The 26,492-nt window shown below is 46.5% G+C and overlaps 1 protein-coding gene across 3 annotated transcripts in view; it reads right to left on the bottom strand.

Annotated features, from left to right (window-relative positions):
- Nucleotides 1–26,492, bottom strand: part of rhbdl3 (rhomboid, veinlet-like 3 (Drosophila)) — a 42,263-nt gene that overhangs the window by 7,162 nt on the left and 8,609 nt on the right. For 2 of the 3 annotated variants that reach the window (XM_010902160.3, XM_020049453.3), the window contains 4 exons: nt 10,821–10,979; nt 8,820–9,047; nt 8,505–8,653; nt 3,791–3,903 (listed from right to left, as the gene is read on the bottom strand). In XM_010902160.3, the coding sequence (XP_010900462.1) occupies nt 3,791–3,903; nt 8,505–8,653; nt 8,820–9,047; nt 10,821–10,979 (649 nt within the window). Of the gene's footprint in view, nt 1–3,790; nt 3,904–8,504; nt 8,654–8,819; nt 9,048–10,820; nt 10,980–14,177; nt 14,408–26,492 lie in introns of those variants that run through there. The other variant, XM_020049454.3, reaches the window with a different exon arrangement.

Below are 26,492 nucleotides of genomic sequence, written 5' to 3'. Positions count from 1 at the left end.
ATATTGAATTAGCCATACAGTTCCCCATCTTCCATAGGAGCGTGTGGACTAAGGACGCGCACACACAGTATATGCATGAATTGTACGTGCATGTACACGCAATAACCCAGGGGTGTTTTCTCAAGAATTTTTACCTCAGCGACCAATGACCTGCGTGTCTGAATTATTGATACTAATATCATGAGCTGCACCTGCCTACACAGCATTGGTTAACATGCGGAGTGATGAATGATCTCCGCTGTATGTGTGTGTGTGTGTGTGTGTGTGTACAACCACACACAAACAGACAAACCTAGACAGATAGGCTACAAAGCCTCAGTTCCATTCCCGTGACATGTCCACATTATGCCGGCCTCCTTCCGTCAGTGATCTGAGGTAGATGGAGGACAAATGGGCCTCGCCCGGTGGAGTCAAACACCACATTCCATTTCGGGGGACGGGGAGGAAGTGTGGAAGATTAACAGACAAGACATGCATGCGGGCGCTTATACACACACACACACACACGCACACGCACACACACACGCACGCACGCGCACACACTTAACCAAATATTATTCCCATTCAAAATCTAATTTTCTAAATCTGACCCTGACCTTAAACTAAATAATCTTTTTGTTTTTGTTTGTTCCCTACCAGATAGTTAAACCTTCACACACACACACACACACACACACACACACACACACACACACACACTAAATCAACACATTAAAGTATGGTAAAATATCTATGGTTAACTAGGAAAGAACGAATGAGCTATTGCTTAAGTGGCGTCCTATGGTTGGAATTTGCCAGGTGTTTTTCAGATCAAAGCAGAGGAGGTGTGTGTGTGCGTGTGTGTGTGGTAATTAACATTTCTTTAACCATCAATCATTGAACAAAGATCTAAGCAGATGATTACATGTTTCCCGAGAGACACACACAAGCACAAACTGAGATATAGCGCGAGATAGACAGAGAGAGGGAAACACACTAAGACATCCATTACCTTGAACTCTTCGAAAAGACAGATCTAGAACCTAGAAGAGTTCTTCAGCAGTCCCCACATGAGAATCAATTGAAAAACCCGTTTTGCTTCCAACTAGAACACCTTTTGGTAAACAAACCCCTTCCACAGAGGATTATATAGTCAACCCACCAAGGTTCTTCCAGGAACCATGATGGGTTCTCCTACGGGGCCAGCTGAAGAAGACTTCAGGAACCCTTTTTTTTCCTTATCTCTGACAATATTACTGGTTTATCAACCGATCAGCATCCACACCCACTAGATGACATCTTTCCCGTTCCTGCCTTCTGTAGCATCTTCATGGAGATCCCCAGAGTCAAAAGCTGAAGACTTTTTCTAGGGCTGCACTAATTCAGATTCACAGGCTAAACCCAGGCCTGGTACCGTGCTTCGGTACAAATACGTGTCCAGTTAAACCACTTTCATTCTAGGACAGAGAATCGTGCTGCCTGTGATTGGACGCTATGTTTGGCCAAATTACCTTCAGAAAATCTGAGAGATAATTATCACTGGAGAGGTATCTAGTGTTTAAAGACAACGCCTGTCTTTTAAAATTCAGTTTCGAGGCGTCTTATTATTCAGGAAGGGTGTACGTTGTGACCCGCAGTGTCTTCTAGTGAATTAAAGCCATAAAGCCCCTACTGGGTTTTGACCTCACTCTGGTCACCCCTGGTCTTTTTGACCCTAAGCCTCTCGCTACAGCTGAGCCCTGTTCACCACAACAACATAACTTGGTTGCCAGATTAAACAGCATCAACATCCGAGAAGACAAGCCAAAATGTGCCCCCGCCACTCACACCCGCCTACCCACACACACCCAATCACACACACACACACACTTCTCCATTGGGTCGATATCTAATTAACCGGAAGGTTCCCGTGGGGACAGTGACCCTCTCAGTACCATGTTGCGATCTGTCTGTCTGCGTGTCTGTGTCTGTCTGCGTGTGTGTCTGTCTGTGTGTCTGTCTGTGTGCCTGTCTGTCTGTGTGTGTGTCTGTCTGTCTGTGTCTGTCTGCGTGTGTGTCTGTCTGCGTGTGTGTCTGTCTGTCTGCGTGTGTGTGTGTCTGTCTGCGTGTCTGTCCGCGTGTGTGTCTGTCTGCGTGTGTCTGTCTGCGTGTGTGTCTGTCTGCGTGTGTCTGTCTGCGTGTGTGTCTGTCTGCGTGTGTGTCTGTCTGCGTGTGTGTCTGTCCGCGTGTGTGTCTGTCCGCGTGTGTGTCTGTCCGCGTGTGTGTCTGTCCGCGTGTGTGTCTGTCCGCGTGTGTGTCTGTCCGCGTGTGTGTGTCTGTCCGCGTGTCTGTGTCTGTCCGCGTGTGTCTGTCCGCGTGTGTGCCTGTCCGCGTGTGTGCCTGTCCGCGTGTGTGCCTGTCCGCGTGTGTGTCTGTCCGCGTGTGTGCCTGTCCGCGTGTGTGCCTGTCCGCGTGTGTGTCTGTCCGCGTGTGTGTCTGTCCGCGTGTGTGTCTGTCCGCGTGTGTGTCTGTCCGCGTGTGTGTCTGTCCGCGTGTGTGTCTGTCTGCGTGTGCGCGCATGTGGGGAATAGTTATAGACGACAGAAATCCACAAGATATATGACATACATTATGATATATAGGGGCAGGGTAAGTGTATGGATGTGTCAGTACAATCTAATTTATAACTCCTTTATTTCACCAAGGGGTTACAGCTGCATGTCACCATAGTTGGCCCCATGGTCTTCACACCCACCCACCCACACACCCCCACCGCATACACACACCCACACCCCCCCTCCACCACACACACAAACACACACACCCCCCCAACCCCCCCCCCCCCTCCACCCACGCACCCACATACACGCACCCACACAAACACTAAATGCTAATCGACTGATCATCATTAATTCCCCAACCACTAAAAGGAGTTTATTTCGTCATTATTGCAACCTCCCCTTGCCTTCGCTTAGCAAGTCCTTCTACAGCTTCACCACACCCAGAGGGCTGTTTTATCCTCCTAAACACCCGCATTTGCTCATCTCCAAAATCCTACATTTTCTTCTAAATAATTCCACTTGAAAAGCTTCCTAAGCATTTTGTTTTCCAGAGGGCACCAGGCACAAATCCCTCATAATGTTTGTTTGGCTTCCGAGGTAGCTAAAGCTCGAGCTGGATTAAAGCTCCACTCCCCGCGCATATATCCTGCAAGCATGGCAAATCACGCCCGTAGGTCATATGCTTATCAAGTGAGCATTGAGCCATACTGAGCTGACCCAAGCTGGGCCAAGGGGGAGTGTGACAGAGAGGGGAGCCCTAGGCCCTGCAAGCTCAAATGACATTAGCAGCTAATGTCACAATGAGCCTTCGAAGCCTCCCTCCCTCCCGGTCTCAGGTGAGAAACACATACCATCCCAGTAGGCCGACACTTAACACTGGGGGACACTGACACTGACAGTCAGAATACAAGCCCGTCTGCCCCAGACAGGAGTGTCTTCTGAATGACGCTGATTCAAACACGGTGAGATGAAGCCTGATAACACTCCACGGGTGTGTGTGTGTTTACATATACAGTACTTCTATGTTTGTGTGTGTGTTTACATATACAGTACTTCTATGTTTGTGTGTGTGTTTACATATACAGTACTTCTATGTTTGTGTGTGTGTATTTATGCAGTCCTTTTGAGTATGTGTATATCTTTACATTTAGGTTAAATGTTATAATTGGTATTACAGTTAGAATACAGGTTGAGGTGGGAGTTAGGGGTCCCTCCAACTAATATAACAAATGTGTGGGTGTCAAATGCTTAGTGTACTCCCCCAGACCCACCTGCCAGGACGCCACACACGTAGATCAGTCCTATTCTCAGAGCTCCATGGACCATCTCCAGAGGGACTCCAACCAGCAGCTGCATGGCCATGTTCAGACCCAGATGATCTATCCTGTTGGCAGGGAAACAGAGTTAGAACACAAGACAGTCCCTGGTTAAGACAACACAGTCCCTGGTTAAGACAACACAGTCCCTGGTGGGAATAACACAGTCCCTGGAGGGAACAACACAGTCCCTGGTGGGAACAACACAGTCCCTGGAGGGAACAACACAGTCCCTGGAGGGAACAACACAGTCCCTGGAGGGAACAACACAGTCCCTGGAGGGAACAACACAGTCCCTGGAGGGAACAACACAGTCCCTGGAGGGAACAACACAGTCCCTGGAGGGAACAACACAGTCCCTGGAGGGAACAACACAGTCCCTGGAGGGAACAACACAGTCCCTGGTGGGAACAACACAGTCCCTGGTGGGAACAACACAGTCCCTGGAGGGAACAACACAGTCCCTGGAGGGAACAACACAGTCCCTGGAGGGAACAACACAGTCCCTGGTGGGAACAACACAGTCCCTGGTGGGAACAACACAGTCCCTGGAGGGAACAACACAGTCCCTGGAGGGAACAACACAGTCCCTGGTGGGAACAACACAGTCCCTGGTGGGAACAACACAGTCCCTGGTTACGACAACACAGTCCCTGGTTATGACAACACAGTCCCTGGTGGGAACAACACAGTCCCTGGTTACGACAACACAGTCCCTGGTGGGAACAACACAGTCCCTGGTGGGAACAACACAGTCCCTGGTGGGAACAACACAGTCCCTGGTGGGAACAACACAGTCCCTGGTGGGAACAACACAGTCCCTGGTTAAGACAACACAGTCCCTGGTTAAGACAACACAATCCCTAGTTTAAACTGGACACAGACCCTAATTTAAACACGACAGTCCCTAGGTTAATCGCAACATTTCCCCCTAGAAAATAATAGTCCTAAATTAGAAAACATCTGCATAGTTTAGGGTAAAAAAAACACCATCAACCACAGTGAATGTTAATTTAGAGCAATTTTTCCATTGTTCTGAAGCAGGACAACTAATCAAAGATCAGGATCCTATGTTCATGTAATACATATTGATGTCGATGTGAAAGTTCAAACTGATTCTAGCTCAGCATCTGCTTTACACATACAAACCCAACATTTGTTGAACTCTTCACAGATAAAACTGTTGAATGTGTAGCTTTTTCGGATCCATTAGGGATGCAGAGTAAATGACAAAGTAATTAAAAGTAAAGTGTAGTATAATCTCAACAAACACTAGACCTGATTCATTTACAGCCAGGCCCAGGTCAATCAGTTTCAATTTCACAGACCAGTAAATGTGTTCCTAGGGAATAAAGAACACGAATAAAACGCTAAATGAACGCTAACAAAATGTAAATTCAATTAGCCAATCCCGAAGGATGTAGACACTGATGGATGGATGGATAGCAATGTGTTGCTGATAGATAAACATACATATGACATTCAACACCCAGTGATTATCGCCTGAATGTACTATAACAATCTTCCCTGAGGGGACTTAGCTTTAGCTTGCAGCTTAGACCGCTGTTATCAACAACAACACATTTTTAAAGGGCCTATAGTGACTGGGGATGAAATGCTTGGATTGAGCAAGTAAGAAAAAGGCTTTCCAACACCATACTTACTACACACTCGTATTGGAACAGTGCTCTCCATTGGTTCTGGCACCAAGGTTAGTGGAGCAACAGTCCGTTAAACCCTTCCGAAATGCCTTTCGGCAAACCGTTATACCTTTCTAAATTATATCTCAATATTGATATAGCTTTAGCTCATGCTGGCAGTTGGCAGTTTTCATCAGTGGTCAGCACGTCAAGTTTGGCAGTGTGGTTTTCTAGTTTCGTCCTCTCAGACCATCGCACGACTGCCGAGTTATTAGCTGCACCTTCATGTGGACTGATCTGTCGGATTGTGATGTGACATATTTAACCCCCCACCACCACCACCACCCCTCACCGCAATGTAATCCCCTCACTGGGTCAACTGCTCCACGACAACGCCAACACATTGTGCACGTCAGCCCGGCAAAAAAAACAAAAAACACACACTCTGATTCTACTGACCGCACAAGGGTTAGCAGCTCTGTGTAGGCCTAGGAGGACACCGCTAGTCGATTACTGTTGCCCCGAGGAAGGACTGAGGCGTACACTTAAGGCTGTAACAGGAGCTTTGTTTTGTACAGTTCCCACCAAGATTCCTGCCAGCCTTGGCGATGATGAGCAAAAAATGCTAAATAAATAATTGTTGTTCGCCTTTAACTGAGGTAAAATTGTTCAGATACAGCTCCGGGAAAAATTAAGAGACCACTGCACCTTTTTCTTTCCTTTCCAAAAAAGTTGAAAAGGAAAGTTTTGAGTGAGGAACAGAAGCGTTCAATTTGCAGTGGTCTCTTAATTTTAACCCTTCTGTTCCTCACTCAAAACCTTCCTTTTCAACTTTTTTGGAAAGGAAAGAAATAGGTACAGTGGTCTCTTAATTTCTTTCCGGAGCTGTATATTTTTTATGAACATGGCTGTCACAAGGATTGGCATCCTTAAAATATTTAATCTAGTTTAAGGGTCATTAAAGGGGCACTGCAAAGAATCCTGCCTCTGAACAATAACACAACTTGTCTCCTCCTCGTCTTCCCTTACCAAACGAAACTGGTACAGTACAAGCTAGTCCAGAGTAGTTTATGGTGGGAAGGATGGTACTGCGAGTGTTTTAAACATCCTCCTATAAAGAGATTACAAGTCAATGCAAACTGACAGATGGACTGGCAAGAAAGTTTAAATCGGCAATATGTCAGTCACTGACCAATTTTGTGAAGAAATATTACTTGACATTTTTGGTTTACTCAAAACACAACTGCAGATTTCTGCCTGGTCATTTCTGTTTATTTTTATGCTAGTAGTACAGCAAAAATCTTACATATTGCCCCTTTAACGCCACTGACATTTTCTCAGCATAAAAGTAGGTTTTGATGTACTTTCCTGCTTTACATGTGAAACGGACTGTCCAGTAGTAGCAGCACATAATTAAAAACACCACAATATCCTTTGTTTTACTTGGTGGCCATCCAAAGACTGACACTGGTACATGTATTTGTCATATCCATTGTGTACAGACAATGGGATACCGTCTCTCATTGGACTAGAGGGAGGCACTTGTACTTTTGTGCCTCCCTCATGGATTCGTTAGAACTGGAAAATGAATAGATCTCGTTATCTCCAGTGGAACGGCCTTCTGCGCTCATTTATTCGGACAGAGCTTTGCTTCTCCACAAGCACGAGCCAGGCAACATCGCCCCTTGTCTCAGTGTCAGAATGACTCGCTCATGCCTTCAGTACACCAACAAGGATTGTTGTATGGTTAAATAGAACAGCCCCTAACCATGACCATGACTGTAGTGTGATAGGGGACAAATGATCAGGGAAATAAACTCAAAAAACACTTCGCACTAAATAATCAAGAAATAGTCAATCTTTTTTGACTGCATAATGACGAAACACCAGACGGAATTTGGTGACTTCAATCTGGCACTATGCAAACTATGTTCTGTAGCCCCCACACACAGCCTCTGTTATTTAGCAATGACGTCATCGGTAGCTAGTGAATGCTAAGTGATTGTTTACAAAGTTAGGTTGACACTTCCCCTTCCTGAAAACAAACATATTGACGCCATTTGTGAACAAAACTGACCGGTAAACATAGGAGGTGAACAACAGCACTAGTCTCAGTTTAAAGTGCTTTGGAGTAGGTTTCTACATATAGCTTTTGTGGCTCACAGTGAACACTTTCAATTCATGAATTTGGACTCTTAAGTACAGACTGGGACACAGATGAATTATGACAAAATGACTCCATGGGCCTTCAAGACCAACCCAGGGTAAGCAGGATTTCACCCAAATATGAATCTAGGCCAAAATATCCCTTTAATGAATGGCTCACTCTGACTTTGCACTCGCATGATAAATCGAATATGGTGAGTTGAAAAGCAAAATCATTGGGAAAGGAGACAGCTGTGGCCTCAGCTACATTGCTAATATGAATAGATAGAAAAACGCTTCTCTAGGGGAGATATGAGACAAGATATCATGATGTATATGGCTGTCAGATGAAATTTCAATGCATGCATTTTATACCCTCACTGTACTCAATACCTTTCATGGATCTCAAGAATAATTGCATGGTAATTACTGGAAAAATATGTCTGTTTCTTCCATTTCCTTTAAAGGTTTATGTTCTGGATATAAAAGGTTGTCATTTGAAAGCAAAACACACCTCCAAGACTTGATAGATATTACACAGGCTTTGTGGAGGGCCAATAAAGCTGTCGCAGTATCCATACTAGCACATCACACAGCGTGCAGCAACACCTGTACGCAAGCATGTATATTGGGACAGTGCAAATATACATTTACACTTTAGTCCTTTAGCAGATGAACTCATCCATAGCGACTTACAGGAGCAATTAGGGTTAATTAGGGTCTTGCTCAGGGTCAGAACCACATATTTTCCCACTTAGCTGGCTTGTGGATGGAATCCAGCTACCTTTCGGTTACCCATCCGATTGCTTTAACCGGGAGGCTGGCTGCCTCCTGGTCGTGTGGGGACAAAGTCTGACCTTCCCCAGGGCAGGCTAGGTACCCACCCAGCGTGCATGAAGGCATAGCTGATGTATCTCCAAGCCTGGGCTCGTAGCTGGGGGTGGTAGGGCAGAGGGCTCCTGAGGAAGGACGGGCTGGACACCTGCAGCACCCAGCGGTCCAACAGGAGGCCGTAGTAGATGAACACCGCCGCCTTGAGAAACACAAAGGAGGTCAGTGTGGACGATACAAAATACAACTTTCGCATTATTGTTTAACACTAATGTATCGACACTTTGCAGCATCAGCTCCTCAAAACAAAGACGTTTGAAGACGTGCGGCGCTGAAGACGCGCAGACCCAAGAGAATATGAACTGTACCTCGGCGACGGTGATGGCCAAGATGAGCCAGGGCGGCGGGCAGCAGGTGTAGCTGTCAAAGTACCACTTCCGGTCGACCTCCCGGGGCAGGGTTTCGTAGGCGACGTGCCTCACCAGCCTCTGCGAGAGACCCAGACCCACCTCGTCTCTCAGGGCCCCGGCCTCCTTCAGCTGACGGCCGCCCTGGAGGATGGCCCGACGGAAACTGTTGCTGCGCTTGTTGCTCATCTGTTGAAGGGGAATGTGGAGGTATATTGAGAGATATTTACAAGGGCAGTCAACAATGCTGAGGGACAGTCTTCCCACTGAGCAAGGCATTTATTGAAACATTTTATTTTGTTTTCTGACACGTAGGAACCCCAAAAGAAACTATTCGACATAAAAGCGTTATTTATTTAATCTCCTCTTGGGGATCACTGACGCCTCTCAGGCCCTGAAACGATCCCTTGACTTCCTTTCAAGGCGCCTGTGTGTCGTCATGGTTCCCCCTACGTTGCAAGCCCCCCGATCCTTCATACAACTCCTGAGTGTGACAGCGGCCACGCTGCCAGACACGCCCATCTCGCCCGGGAAACGGAATGCCTTTGTCGTCACCTAGCAACCGCTGAGCCCTTTTCCTCGTCCCAGCAATGACAACAGCTGCCTGACAATGCTGCCCATACATGCATACAGACCTTCTACCGTGAGAGACACACAAAGGTGGCACTGTTGACACAAAGTCACAGACACAGCAACACAGACACACACACAGACACATCTATCTATGAATGTGCATCAACTGTAAATCCATGTATTTTATATCCTCACACACACACACACACACACACATACTGTTTGCTAGGGTTTGGGACTCATAAAGAAAAAGACACAGTGCTGTTTCTGCCTGCACCAGTGGCCCGGTACTTCTTTTTGTCTTCTTCTTTTCATTAAATAGATGGAGAAAGGTAATGACTATTCCCATAGAGGAAACAACAGAGGAGTATACAGGGGGGGGGAGAGTTCAGGAACACAGGGACAATTGGCAATATTCTGTTATGTCGGAAGACACTGTCACGGAGGGAGAGGGAGGAGACGGGGGGGCATTAGGAGGGGGGAGAAAAGTGAGACAGGGGCATTAGGAGGGGGGAGAAAAGAGAGACGGGGGCATTAGGAGGGGGGGAGAAAAGAGAGACAGTTCCTCCCATCTAGCCAACAGCTTTAAGGAAAGGCTGTGGTTCAAAGTGAAGATGGGGTCTCTCACGCCGTCCCCCTCCACGTCCCCCTCCCCAACAACGCCTTCCTTCCCACTCCCTGCTTCTGTTGGGGTCCCAGTGAATGTTGGAGCCATGGGGGGGGGCAACAATACCAGCCAAGTCACACACACACACACGTTTCAAGCTCCACATTCCTCTCTGTCCCACATCCTGTTCCAAGCCCTGACCTTTAACCCCTTGTAGGACCAGGACGGACCAACAGGACTCCCTTTTTCACAAGTTCCCAAAGGCCCAGCCTCAGCCCACTGTACAGGACAATAGGCCCCTTTGGAGGAAAAGAGAAGGGAGAGTTGGGAGCCTTCACACACACACACACACATACACACACACACCCCACACCCCCCATTGTCCAGACACCGCAGTCTTCCAGACGTTTCTGAACAACTGATTATTTCCCCAGATGACTCCACTCCCCTGTCTCCAGAGTTCGAACTCCCCCGTGAAACAAAAGCGGCTACAGAATCCCTCAACGTGCCAATTCAGGTCAATCAGGGCCCTGATGTCCATCCCTAATGAGAATAGGGAGGATAGAACCATTACTAAAGGGCAAATCAAACCTATCAAACCGACGCATTGTCTCCATTAATGTGTTAATGTTGTCTACCATGTGCCATGTCTTTCCCCCTACTGCGCTGCATCTCGCTGCATGTATAACACACACATATATAAGTCTGCGAAAAATCGAACAACAAAGAAATATCACATCCGATCTTTCTCATAAGATATCATTGCAGAAAGGCAATCTCACCAGGTTGACGAAGTCCTGGTAGCAGATCTTTCCGTCGGCATTGCTGTCAGCGAGGGCCAGTAGGACCTCCACCTTGTGCGGGTCCAGCTCCGAGCCGTGGGCCGCCAGCAGGTCCCTGAAGCGCTCAGTGCTGATGAAGCCCGAGCTCTCCGGGTCATACTGAAATACACCCACCGAGAGGAGGAGGCAGACGGCATGAGAGCCGGTTGACGCAGAAACCCACGTACAGATAGAGACACACTCACACGCATACACAGGTACACAACCCCGTTTCCCCCAAAAATGGGCTGCTGCGTAAAATGCAAGTAAAACCAGAATGCAATAATGTGCAAATACTTTATCCGTATATTTAATTGAAAATAGTACAAAGACAAGATGTCCAATGTTGAAACTGAGATGTTTTGTTGTTTTTGGGAAATAAACATGCCCATTTTGAATTTGATGCCAGCAACACATTTCAAAAAAGTTGGGTCAGGGGCATGTTTACCACTGTGTTGCATCACCTCTTCTTTTAACAACACTGTAAGCATTTGGGAACTGAGGAGGCCAACTGATGTAGTTATGAAAGTGAAATGTTTTCCCATTCTTGCTTGATGTAGGATTTCAGCTGCTAAACAGTTCGGGTCTCCTTTGTCGTATTTGTCGTTTCATAATGCACCAAATGTTTTCAATGGGTGACAAGTCTGGACTGAATGCAAACCATTTTAGCACCTAGACTCTTTTACTTTGGAGCCATGATGTTGTAATACATGCAGAATGTGGTTTGGCATTGTCTTGCTGAAATAAGCAAGGCCAGATGTTATCTGGATGGCAGCATATGTGGCTCCAAAATCTGTATATATTGTTCAGCATTAATGGTGCCTCCACAGATGTGCAAGTCACCCATGCCATGTACACTAATGCACCCCACACCATCACGGATGCTGGCTTTTGAACTGTGTACTGATAACGAGCTGGATGGTCCATCTCCTCTTTACTCCGGAGGACGCAGCGTCCTTGATTCCCAAAAACCAGAAAAGGAACCAAGCAAGTTCAGCCGACCCACAATTAAAAGTGATAAATGTTGTTGGCCTCACTGGATTCAAACCCAGGTCTCCCACATGAGTGGCAGTGTCTTTTACCACTACACCACAGTGATGCTATACCAGTGTCGGTATAGCATCATGACTTTAGAACATTAGCATTAACATCACGCCAAGTTTGAATATTTCACTAGACACCATTAAGCTTTGTGTTAAACGTCTCTTATTAAGTTTACCTCCACCACAAATAGCATCTATGAACTGTATGGCTTTTGCAACAGGCCCTTTTAACAGCTTATTAGCCAGTAATAGGCTACTAGTATCTAACTTACTTCTTAAACCTAACACAGCCAAAGATATATCATGGCAAAACAACTTTTGTTTTTCTTTCATTCGGGAATGACTTTGATACATATAACTATCAATATAAGTGACAATAACTGACTATTTCATCAAGTGAAAAGATGAGAGAATCCTGGAAACCCTAACTCTTTTACGGCCCAAGGAGTTTTTATCTAGCCTATATTACCCCAAAAATCATGCATGGTTACATACATTGATAATCCACCAGAAATAGTTGCAACATAACTGTGAACAGTTTTATTTTAGGCTTACTATAACGCAGCTACTGAAGGTTGTAGCCAGCAAAGTTTTTATCTATCCGGAACAAATCCTACTGAATTATTTGCTCTGATGAGATTCAAACATGGGACCTGTTGGTTGCAGGTCCATGTCTCTATCACTACGCTATTTAACAAAGGGTAGACCATCAGTCATTCAGTCTTTCAGTGAATCACTCACTCAGTAAGAGACATTTGCTCTTCTATTGAATATAGGCTTTAAATGATTTGCACATCATTGCGTTCTGATTTTACACAGCATCCCAATTTGTTTGGAAATAGGGTTGTACATGGTAGTGATTTCCTCCATTTCATCAGTTAACTAGGAAAGGAAGAACAAACTGTAGCTCTAGTTAAAAAGTGGTATCTTGCCATGTGTTGTCTAGCTGGAGATATCGTTAAATCATATTTGGAGCTTTGGATTTCACAAGGAATCAATAACCTGGGGAATACATTTACCAGGGGCAATCTTATTTTGTTTATTATTTTTCTTTCTAATTTTCAGTAGCAAAGAATAACAAACAATTCACAGAATATACTTTTGTTTCTGCTGAGTGAGCTGAAATCTTCAGATGCATTTCAAATAAAGTTAGATTTTATCTGAACAATAAAACTCCAGCCATCTGACACATCTAGACCCACAAATTATTTCCCAAACTGTTGGGTCTTGTCACAACAGTCCCAGCATTCAACAGCCTCTCACATTCAGAGGAAAGTGCCAAACATCCCACACCAGGAATTCTTCAAACTCAACACTTAGTTCTCTTTTGCCAACAACGCAACTAGAAGACCAGCCCACATTAATATGTTATTTATTTATCGAAATTGAATGAGTCTTTGCTTGTTCTCAAATGAAATTTTGTATGAGGAAAATATTCGCATGCAACTCAAGATTGTCAGATAAGGGAGAAAGTCAGTTCAGTGAATTGAATGCCACCACTTCTGATTTAAAGAATATAATCTCTGTTCAACTCACTGTAAAATGACCAAGATTACATTTATTTTCTATATTTGGATTCGCTACTGTTATAAATGTCAGTTTAGTTGATTAGGCCCACAAGACAGCTTCCGTTTGTCTAGTGTGTGTGTGTGTGTGTGTGTGTGTTTGTATGACATTCAGATTAAATGAGCAGTGAATCCATTTCCATTGCCCTGAGCAGAGCCTCAGACATTTGCTTTCCTTCTCCATATGCCACGTTTGGCAGGAAGCACAATAGCAGACAGGCAGAGGCCATTGAAATACCATCACAGATCATTGACTTGGATGGCAATGCCCATTCTGGAAATGATACTTCTACTGCAGTAGAAAGGCAGGTGGGCATAAAGGGATACACAGTTGCCGCTTGTAGGAAAACACAGAGAGAAGAGCATTCATGGGGATTCCAAATGTCAGTGTTTACTGATGCAGCGATACGCTTTAAGCATTTTGCTGAAAGATAGTTTAAAGGCTGTATTTGCATGAGAGACACGTGATAATCCTCCCTCTTCTCTCCGTACAGAATGGCACGCATGTCGGTCAAATGAGGTCAGACTTGAATCAATCAGTCAGGATCTTTTTTTTTCCTGATTGATTGACATCCACACCCTACTTTGACCCTGTGGGCTTTATAAACGTGCACGCATAAACTCCCACACTAGCCGACTCAGGAAGCCAATTTAATGCACACACACATACACACGCATACACACACATCGCAGTCTCTCACCAAACCAACCTTCTCCTGCAGGATGTCTGCCATTTTCTGTTGGGGACATCTCGTCATGTCTCTAGCCTGTGGGTTTTCAGAACCGGTGCCATACGTTCTCACTCGGATTAGTCCGGCTAGCGATGTGTCCAGTGTTTCACATTGGCCTGTGCTGTGTGATTGGACCGGTGCGGTGTGGCTCTCACTGTGTCTAACAGGGTGTCTGCTCCAGAATGAGGACGCGTTTACCCCCGGACAGATTACCACCCCCTAAACCCACTGTTCTCAGCCCCCCACTGCACAAGACAGCCAAAGCCCCGTTTTTAGCCTAAATACAGACATCCGACCCCCTCTGTCCCTCTCACGCAGACAAACACGGTCCTAAATAAGCGCATATTCACGTATTCTCTCTGACAGAGATCCAACTCACATTTAAAATTTGCAAACTGACACTTTCTTACATGGCTGTAAACACACACACACCATACCCACGCGTGTTCCCACACAGTCTTCCTGTAGGTTCAGCCCCCTTCGTGCTCCAGTGACCACAGAGCAGTGAACTTGCTCACTTTGCAGGCAGGCAGGGGTCTGATGGGGGGGGGGGGCGGGGGGGTACGACCCCTTCTTAACAACCAGGGCCTCACATCAATTTCACGCAAGGTTTATCCAACCCCCCCCCTCCCCAATTAGACGCAGTTTCCCCCCACCCTTCACCGAGAGCACTGGAAACATTCACTTTATTGGGAACAGCGCTGACACATGTGGTTATGTTGGGACAGCAGTTACCATACTTTAGTAGGTTGCGCGTTGGAATTCAATCTCACCTTCCACGGTTCTTCCTCTCCGGGTGTGAACTTCATAACCGTGTTACACAAACACAGACACTCAAACAGTAGTACTGTGATACTGTCCATCTAAAAATGTCCTCTGGACTACAGGGGTTGTTTTGCAAAACAAAGGGTTGATGATTTGGCAGCTGCCCAAACCCCCCCCCCCCCCCCCGACAAATATCATGTGATTATTAAGACAACGGGCTTTATTTGACACGCACGCATTAATGATGCCATTTGGGCGACACTGTGGCCTAGTTTCGAGGGATGAGGACGGAGAGGGAGAGGAGGAGAAGAGTTGAGTGCGGAAGAGGAGAGGGGATTGGGGGCAACGCAAAGCGGGGTCTTCAGCCTTTTTATTTAATTTTTTTATGCTGCATATTGCAGAGCTTGAGGCAGCAGCCATAGCCAGATTAGGATGTCCACCAAGCATAAAAACCCATGAGAAACCATGCAAATACAACCAGAAAACCATTGATATTAGTAGAAAGTGTGAATATTTTACTAGCATGTATTTAGGTAATTGTTGGAAGGATATTTTGGGTTAAGCACCTCCAAACATCCTAAAAGCTCTAATTCCCCCACCCTGCACTCCACTTATTCCCCACCTCACCTGAGGAAGCTCATCTAGTGACCTCTGACCTGGTTTAACATGGGTCACTGTCCACCAGGGCCCCTGGCATTCACTAAGCTAAACCCACAATGCACTTTCTGGAACATTAACCACAGCCTCAAAGGACAGAGGTGGACTGGGGAGTAGGGTGATGTAAGGTAACGAAGTAGAAGTTCAAAATCAATCCTGAAAGACAACTGACAATTCTGTCTTATGTTCCTGGTTGCTCACTGAGCTACCAAGATAGGTTTCCACAAAGCATGAAATCTGTACACGGAAGAGCTATTCCAATGCTAACATCTCCAATGCCATGTTAAATCAGTGGTACTCAAACCTCCCCTGGGGAGCCATAGCCAACTCACCATGGAGCTGTATCTCACCTGAATCAACCATTCAACGGATTAATAGGTTGAAAGTGTGCTATCAGGAAAACATGCAATACATGAAATGGCTGGGGTCCCAGGAGAGGTTTGAGAACCACTACATTGAACCATATCCATGATAACCTCAAAAAACAAAAACAGAAGAGTCCCTAAATCAGCATACAGTATCAATGATCCAGATAATTTAAATAAGGAATACATTCTTGAAGTCCACAGACTCGCGTGTAACAATGAAGACGCAATTTTCCAGTCGCCAGCGCATGTTGTCGTCAACTCCAACAGGTTGCCGCGGGAACACGTCCAACTGGGCGGATCGGCGCGCTAACACGCGTGACCCTGGCAGCGATGGGTCTCAGCCCCTGATCCGTTTGCTGATTCAAACACGCATCACTGGAAACCAACTGCTAGCCCCCCAGATGTATGGCGTTAGCTGCTGCGTACCATCGATACGCTATTAGAAAGCATAACACCATTCCTATACCTAGCTGTATATTTGTGTATGTGCCTCCTTAGCTCAGTGTCTCAAGCCCGTTAATTATAAAACTGAGACAATGAGGTTAGACAGGTCATTAACATTCAGGGAAGATATTTTGTTTCCTGGCCCACAGACTGAAACTGGGTCCTCGAAGGCACTGTATATATTCAGAACACATCTATGCATGACACACACACACACAAACAAAGACAAACACACCAGACCCAACACAGACACATAAAAATGGAGTGCTACCTTGACATGGTCCAATTAGTTGGTCTAATTAAAAGCTACTAGAATGAGGGGGGGGTCGTCTCAGCTAATTACAAAGCAACACTGGGGAGGATGTGATCCTCTCACAGACACACATACACACACACACAGAGAGAAATAGACGCACACATACAGACAGACACACACGACCAGGCCAGCGCTTATGTTAAGTGGTGTGATTGCCGTAAGCCCTTCCTCCAGTCATGGAGACTGAGGGGATATTTCTGCAGACGGTCAACGGAAAGCGTCTGTGAGCGACACTCGTATCAGTTAATCTATCCCCTACGGAGCACACACAATGCACACACCAAACCACCCACATACGCATACATACACACACACACACACACACACACACATAGAGTGAATGATTTGAGTGATCGGCAGATGTAGTTTTGTTTGGCTTCCCAGTTTGGGGCTCACTCAATCGGTTGGGGTGTCAATGAGGTCAGCTGGCTCGGCAGCTGCAAAACGGGAGGGTCTAGTGACTCAACGTTTATTGAGGAGCGGTGGAGAAGGGTGCGGCAACACACGCTACACTCTACACACCCTACACTCCCCACACGCTACACTCCACGCACACTACACTCTACACACGCTACACTCCCCACACACTACACTCCACGCACCCTACACTCCCCACCCGCTACACTCCACACATCCTACACTCCCCACACGCTACTCTACACGCACCCCACACTCCACACACCCTACACTACCCACACGCTACTCTACACACGCTACACTCTACACACGCTACACTCCCCACACGCTACACTCCACGCACACTACACTCTACACACGCTACACTCCACGCACCCTACACTCCCCACCCGCTACACTCCACACACCCTACACTCCCCACACGCTACTCTACACGCACCCCACACTCCACACACCCTACACTACCCACACGCTACTCTACACGCACCCTACACTCCACACACCCTACACTCCCCACCCGCTACACTCCACACACCCTACACTCCCCACACGCTACTCTACACGCACCCCACACTCCACACACCCTACACTACCCACACGCTACTCTACACGCACCCTACACTCCACACACCCTACACTACCCACACGCTACTCTACACGCACCCTACACTCCACACACGCTACACTACCCACACGCTACTCTACACGCACCCTACACTCCACACACCCTACACTCCACACACCCTACACTACCCACACGCTACTCTACACGCACCCTACACTCCACACACCCTACACTCCACACACCCTACACTACACACACCCTACACTCCACACACCCTACACTACACGCGCACACAAACGACTGCCTTTCTTGTGGTAATTCAGGATTCTAAGCTAGACTTTGACATTAGCGAGAGGCCATTCCTGTGCAATACTGGCTTCATCTAAGTCACTATCTGTATCTCTTTCAAACACACACACACATAGATATTAAAAGCAGTAGTATTATAATTTAGCGCTGCTCCCATTGACTAGCTGTTGAAAACACGCTCCAAACGTTCATGAGGATCTCCGGACACCAGGAACCAGAGCCACGTAGGCAGAAGGCTGCTATATGATCTGCATGTTAAATCAGAAGTACTAATAACACAAAAGCCTTTTGAATGCAGGCCCAGACAGAGATATGAAGTGAACCCGTTCCTCGTGGTCGTCTAGGAGACTGGTTCAGTTCGAGGGCAGACGGCAGCCTGCAAGCGGGCTGGGATGATGACAAAGGGGGAGTGGCTCAGTCTTCCAGGGACGAAGGGTTGACACCGGCTCTGAAGTCAAAAACCTCTACCGTTTTTTGTTGCCAATGTTTCATTGTCCGAGTTAATGGAATACTTTAAATTATGAGGGCTTCATGGGTTTGTAAGGAAGAGATTTTGACTTGTTGTTCATAAACACTTCACTAATGTCAAACAGGCGTACTGAAACAACCGAAAGGCCAGAAATACATTTGAAAATGAGAAGCCTGATTCAAACTAAAAGACAATACACAGATGTGTGAACCCAATCAAATGACAACAGAAACATTTGTCTTCTTCTGTCGGATTGGGTGGTCTGAACCGGACAAATAGCTGTCTGAGGAAAGCTAGTCCAAGATGGTTTGTTAGAACAAAGCTCTGTGTTCACCGGAGCAGATCTGACACCGACTTCACACTCCAATTTAGGTGGACGTGTAAAGAAAAGCTGTGTCCCGACAGCTCCTGGTTGAGTCACTGAAGGGGTACAAGAATGGGTGTCAAGAACGATTTAGACAGAGGGAGTGAGTTCTGCTGAACAGAACAGAGCCTTGCTTTTTACACCTCAAGGAGGTGTAGAATACAATGGGAGGTGAGGAGAGTTGTGCATGTTGTTTCTGTACTGGGTTTGTAGAAGTGCTATCATAGTGTTTTACGAAGACACCGACTTGTCAGTACAGTTCAAAGCTAAATGCTGCAATCACACTCAATTCCTGTGTGATATGAGACCATGGAAAAATCTTCTTCTTCTCATACTGTTCAGTGCCTTGGCTAAACTTTGCATTTGTCTCGGGATGGGAATTGCAAAGAGAGAACCACCATATCAGCATTCCATCCAATCACTCCAACCCGAGCCTACATTTCTGCATTCCTTCTAATCAGAGCCAATATAAGAGCGTTACCAGAGATATTGGGGATGGTGACAAGATCCTGATGTCTTGAACACTAACACTGGTATCTGTTGAACACGTTATTCGGAAAAAAATATTTTAATATTCGGCGAGGAGTGACAGCGTCAACTGCCTGTATTAAATGGAGAGTGAGATGCTACGCGGGCCTCGTGAATATTCATGGCTGCCGACATTAACAGGGACACCTCTGAAATAGAACTACTGAGATGTCACATGCACACACTAAAATCAGTACAACCCCAAGCACTACGAAACATCAATTAGATCAAATACTCCTTATGTATCAAATAAGCCATTACATTTTACATTGACTAAATACAACATCCTCACAACAATATAAAAAGGTCCTCCTTTGCTTCATAATTAATGAACTGCTTATCATGGATACGTTTTGGGCTGAGTTTGCAGGGCTGCACATCCTATCAGATCAATGCAAATCCATTAGTCTTGCTATCTCATTAATTAACGGGGCCGTCGCTCCTGAACGACGGCTGAGTGGCAGAAGGGGGTGGGGCAAACGACAAGAGATGAGCTATCGTCTCCATGCTGTTAATTACCCAGAAACCATCTCTCCCGCCGCCGGACAGCTTGATGAAAAGGTCACAGTCTGGCTCAAACGGAGCCCCGCTCGCCATGCGTGTCACGACTGGGCTCGCCAGACTACCCGTGACGCAACATGAACCACAATGACTAATGCTTCCAGAGGATTCTAATAGCCTTTCAAATGCCATGCCGATGTCCAATAACAGCAGGTCCCCGCTCCAAAGCTTTGTGCTCTCAAAGGGAAGAAAGAAAGGTGTGTGTGTTCAGGTTTGAACCGTGGACGTGTTGGAGGGCAGCTGGTGGTCTATTCCGCTAATGGGCTGCCTGGTTCATTAAGTCTGTCTGTTTCTGTGTGTGTGTGTGGACTCACAACCTTTCAATAGGAGACTGTTGGTAAAAATACCAATGTGTATTCTCTTTAAGCAACACTGCATCATCCTGCACAGCTGGCTAATATAAGGTCTGGAACCACTGTGAGAATGTGTGTTTAAAATCTTGAATTGAAAATGCAAAAAAAAAATGTCAACAAATCACACCAACTGAGCAACAGTAGAGAGAGTCTGATGTTTTATCGGTGTTCAAATGGCCTTGTCACCGACCAGCAACACCGCCAGTGTTGTCGAGTGGGCTCCGCCAGGGCTCTACTCCCTAAAGAGAGTGAAAGAGTTCAGCATTCAACATTGGGTCCTCTACGAATTCTACTTCTGCCCCATGGACAGCATCCTGACCAGCTGTGTTGCAGCCTGTTATGGGAACTGCTCTGAACACGGCTGAGATGCTCATACAACGCATAAAGATGTCCCCCAGTACAACCACTGCCACGCGCTGTTCATCCATTTACCAACAGATAATCATACACACACACACATTAAAAAAGAATACAGTCTTTGGTACCAGTGACTACAGCAGACAGGAATTAGGATTTTAGTTTGGAAGTGGGTGATAATTACTATAATGGAAACTTCTCTTTCATTTTCAGAAATATTAAAGCTATCACTTCAGGCATGACGATGAGGTTAAGATGACAATGACATAACCTTGACTACAGTGTATGCAAGTATTTTGAACCACCTTAACCACGGATGAAAGCGACCATTGATAACCACATCAGCAAACAAACGGCTAAGAGGAAAAAAACGATTTAATTAACTCTTAACCCTGACGACACCACCACCAATCCGAAGCTCCCATCCAACCGACCAACCCTCCCCCAGTACGCCACCCACCCCTTTCATCCCAAAACAACACTTGACAATTCCTTCTGAGGGGGGTTCCTGCGCTAGCCTGTGTTTTTAACGAGCAGTTACTCCTGCACCTTTTCGTCTTCCACATCAAAGGCCAGTGGATTTGTGTCTGCTTTCCTTCCGCCGTAATCATCCCTTCCACACAATGAGCCAGAAAATAACAAGTTCAAGTGTTCAACTCTGGTCTTCGGTCTTTTACCGGGGTGCTGGGGTACAACGGAACAACTGTAGAGAGAGGGAGAGGTTCAAATGGGAATGAGGAAGAAAAGGAAATCCTGTCTAACGAGGTTGCGCATGTGAGGCATTTTAAAGGACGGTCTCTTGACCGGTCGATGGGGAGGAATGTAACCGACTGACGGAGACTGTTGTCAGTATCAGGCCTTCGTTCAATAGTTATCACATGGAACATAATAGAGACACGGGGGGACTGTAGGCCGGGACAAATGCTCGTTCTTTTTTTTTTACTGCAAAACACAGACATATACGCGCATACAGAGACAGACAGTCAGACAGACAGGCACAGAAAAGAGAGTGTCCTTCAACAAGCACACAGCTCCAATATCTTCTTGATTGCCTGGCTGGATGAAAAGTGAATATAAAGATAGATTGGCTTGGCCAGGCTGATTGCCTTCCCTCATTCCCTCCCCGTGCCTTTTTCATTTCAATTCCTCCGCAACATACAAAAAAAAAAGCTGATAGGATTCAGATCTCTGAATACGGTCCAATTAACTGTCAGAAATTGTTTTTCAGATCATGCACCTGTGATCTTTGTCTTTAATCTCTGGGCAGACAGACGCCGCAGAGATTCCCGGGTCATGTTCAATATGAACCAAAGACAAATAACTGAAACCGTAAAGAGCCACAAGTGCTATTCCAATAGGAAGCGCTCATTTCGGTGTTAGTTTGAAAGAGGTTTCCACACGTCCCCGTCGTGCGCTCTGCTGCCACAATGACACGGGAGAGAGTGAGGGGGTGACAAGACTATTGACGTTCCTGTCCCCCTGGGATAATCCATGCCGACTGTGGGTGTGTTCCCCAGCCCCGGTCCTAGTCAGTAGGCAGTGATCTGTCTGTTTGTCTGTCTGTGTGTGTGTCAAGCTGAGTGAGTGTCTCAGGGTCCCTCATTCATCAGATCGGCCCCGACGCGGGCTCCAGGCTCGCCGCCACAAATTAGAGCCGTCTGTCACACCCCTCCGATGCCCCGACCGCGTAACCTAGCAACACGGCCACGTAACATAATAGTCATGTGATGACGTAACCCAGAAGTGACTCCCTGTGAAGAGCAGAGGGTCGGAGATGTCGCCAGTCTCCTCTATTACACGTCTCCCTCTAGATGGAGCGTAACAGTGAATGGAGCATATCAGTCGCGTCTTGATCACACCTATATCGCACGTACCAGCTGGCAGGCAGTATTATAACACCCAATCAACAAGTAGCCAAGTAAGTATTCCATCCGTCCGCTCTGTCCGACCCGCTGAAACTACAGACAGCCAAGAGAAGATATATGGCCACTTATTCTTCTTGCCCTCTCAATACGCTGATCCCCGCGAGACTTAAATAACGTCTTACCCGACAGAGATGCTCCCCGTTCAGCTATGGGAGGGCAGGGTATCAAGGAAGACACGCGTGTATGCTCGCAGGCACTCAAGCGCAATCAATCACACACACACACACACACACACACACACTGAGGCAAAGGGACATTCACCATTGTGGGCTGACATCAACTCCTGCCTTGTTCCGTATGATAGGACGCTGTGTGTGTGTGTGTGTGTGTGTGTGTGTGTGTTTACACACCGGGACCACCACAGAGAGGGAAATCATTAAGGAGGTGTGCGCTTGCTTTGCCCCCAGGGCTCCTGTAGTGACAGAGACTCCCACATCAGACAGCTGCATGAGTGTCCCTCACCAGAGAGCCAAGCATGTGGGCACATAAACAGTTCACCTCCCATGGCACCGGTCTAAACACACCGACACACTGGGGAGTGTGGGGAATACACCCGGAGTCAAACATGAGATGACAGATTCACACACACACACACACACACACACAAACACACATACACAAACAGGATGTCAATTGTGTTCGTTCTCAAAATCACACACGCATAACGCTGTTAGAGACAAACACAGACAAAACGAGTGAAGCCTTGGAAAAATCCCATCCACATACACCCCAAAAAAGAAAAAGTGATGGAGAGTTGGTTGCTCAGACACAGGCCGTGAGCAGGTCAGCACACGGACAAAGCAAGCCATAACCCCTTCCCACAGAACTCTACATAACATTGGGGTGAGAAGGCCATTACAAGTGGACCAAACCCTCTATAGAACAAGCATTTACAGCAGCCACTGTCAGAGGCCATTCTGATGCCAGAACAAGGGAACAAAAAGAGGGAGGAACATTGGTTTTGTCAGTCTTCTCTTCTGCCTTTCACTCTATTCAGTCCCTGTTTCGGGGGGCTCGCCCTGAACTGTGCTCTGCTTCTGAGGGGATGGCGGCTCTGTTCACCATAAAGATTTATGGTCTTTAATAGAGGGGAGATGGTCCCGGCCCGGGGATGCCCTCAGGAGGGGGGCCTGAATTAATTCTACAAATCTTTAAAAGCGGGGTTGGGCTCGGGGCCTGGGGGTTGGGAGGAGGCGTTCGGGGTGGGGTCCGCTGTCTGTGACATTTCCAAGGCTGCCATCTGGGCAGGCAGTCGGGACCCTTCAGTTGTCAGTCAACATCTTTGCTGTGTCCCAGTGTGAAGATACAGCGGAGTGTGGTGACGGAGAAAGGCGGGGGTACAGGACATGAACCCAGGGGAAACAGATGCCATCGATCCCGGCCCACCGCCCCGGTGGCGGCTCACAAGCTGCTGGTTCTCCTGGGTCTTTTTCTAAACCCATAACAATGAACCAGCCAGCCAGCCAGTCTCCTGGTCCGTGGAGGCCTGTTGCTGAGCCCTGCTGCAATGCGGATCACCCTCTGTTTCATAATCCTATTGCCATAATCCTAAGAGTTCAGGGAGTGCCGAGAGGCCCTGTTTTTCTTCCTTTTGCCCCCCAGAACAGCTCTCCTTTAATGGCAGTAGGGAATGGGACCTGGAGGCTGAAAAACTCCCAGAAAGGCAGCTCAAGGGGAGAAGAGTTTGGGGCCAATTCCAACAGTTCCAACCTCAAATGGTTTTAACTCAAGTCATTATGGCCCATTGACACAGACCAGAAGTGTTAAGGATCTCTACAGCAACTCCAGCAGCGGTCACTGTCAGTGGGTTATAGCAGCATGGTGTTCAACCCCTTAGCCAAGTCCCTCAAAGTCCCCTAAATCCCAGGAATCTCATGAAAGTCCAGAAAACCATCCAGAAAAATAATGATCTGGTAATTAACTTAATGTTGTCTAAAAGAAAATGATAAAAAAATATGAAGATTAGTTTTCTAAAACCAAACAGCACCCCTAAAATGTAAGATGTTCTTGTGCCCAAACCATAGTGTATGAGCTGTCAGGACTTGGTGAAGCACAACAGCATTGTCAAAATTTAGACATGGTTTCATCTGGAGTGTAGGTGTGAAAGATCACCTTAACTGGGAACACAAATCTGGAATACCTCAATTAGTTTAAGGCAACTCCTTGAATGAAACCTTGAAAACACATTCCAGTTGTCATTTTCTGTGGTAAACCCAGTAAAGCCATTAAACCAGGAAATAATTTACACATTCCAAGATTTCAGACGCTTTAAATTCCACACATATCAGGATGAAGTTCTTAATCGTCTCTTCCGCAAAGTGAATACATGCTACATACATATATACATATACTGTAAGACAACTTTATGAAATATGAAAGGAACCTCGGAAACAGGCAACTAAATTCTGCTAACTTTCTGCATGAGATTCCAGAAGATGAACATGATTTCAGGATATTCAATCCACGATCAGACTTCTAGAAAACAGAATTTGGGGGAATGTTACCAGAACAACCCTAAATGCTAAAGCATGATGACCCAGCTCAGTGTATTACACCATACAACCCCCGGCCAATGCAGAGTCAAATCACTGATTCTGCTAGAAAAGGGATCCCTTGGCTAATATACCATTAACTCACCCATCCCACGTCTCGGAAGATTTGTCGTGGCCACTGGCCAGCATTGCCTACCCCCTCAACCTGGAACTGTGAGCACTCAGCAGTTCCCATTTGGCTGCCTCTTCAAAGCAGGGACGCAATCAGTGCATGGAGACAGCAATATATACTGTAGATAGATGGGATGCAGAGATGAGAGTGAGAGAAAGATAGATTGAGAGAGAGAGAGAGAGGCTGAAAGAGATACAGCGGGAGGAGGGAGGGTCAAACGAGACCAAGTGAAAGCTAAGCACTCAGAGTCAATCACCTTGGGCGTGCGCTGAGCCGACGAGACGGCCACAACGACAGCAAAACAAGAGCAGGGACGGACAGGACAACATTCCCAGAACCTTCACAACGACCCAAGACCTGCAGGGAAATCAGGAGACCAAAAACAGATGCTCGCAGCAGAAACGTATGGAAGGACAATGAAATTCAGTAAGGGAGCTCGATGTTACAAGTAAATAATACCATATTATATAGACCAGTGTTATTTTCCCCCCCAGGACCTGGAACACTATTCCCCATAGTTTACTTACTTTGACCAAGGCCCATAGGGAGTAGTACACTATGTAGGGATTAGGGGTTCATTTGGCATGCACTCGTCCTCTTTGTGCCAGGTGATAAGTGTTTCTCTGCTCCCATATGAAGTGTACAGACACACAAAGACAGTCTCAGACAGGGCTGAAACCGGGCCTGCCTCAGTTTAAGTTTTTTTTGCCTACTACAGTTTAAGATCCCCGAAACAGGTGTAGTTGAGCTTACTTTAGTTTAAAACACCCAAGACAGGTTTAGTCAAGCCTACCTGAGTTTAAGACCACCAAAACAGGTTTAGTTGAGCCTACCTCAGTTTAAGACCACCAAGACAGGTTTAGTTGAGCCTACCTCAGTTTAAGACCACCAAAACAGGTTTAGTTGAGCCTACCTCAGTTTAAGACCACCAAGACAGGTTTAGTTAAGCCAACCTCAGTTTAAGACCCCCAAGACAGGTTTAGTTGAGCCTACCTCAGTTTAAGACCACCAAGACAGGTTTAGTTGAGCCAACCTCAGTTTAAGACCACCAAAACAGGTTTAGTTAAGCCAACCTCAGTTTAAGACCCCCAAGACAGGTTTAGTTAAGCCAACCTCAGTTTTAGACCACCAAGACAGGTTTAGTTAAGCCAACCTCAGTTTAAGACTGTTCAAAAAGGTACAGTTTAGCTTAACTTAGTTTGTGACTGGGAGGAAACATTGCTGCAGGAAAC

The sequence above is a fragment of the Esox lucius genome, chromosome 9, assembly GCF_011004845.1.
Source record: "Esox lucius isolate fEsoLuc1 chromosome 9, fEsoLuc1.pri, whole genome shotgun sequence".
Lineage (NCBI taxonomy): Eukaryota > Metazoa > Chordata > Actinopteri > Esociformes > Esocidae > Esox > Esox lucius.
This window is presented reverse-complemented; position numbering and strand designations above follow the sequence as displayed.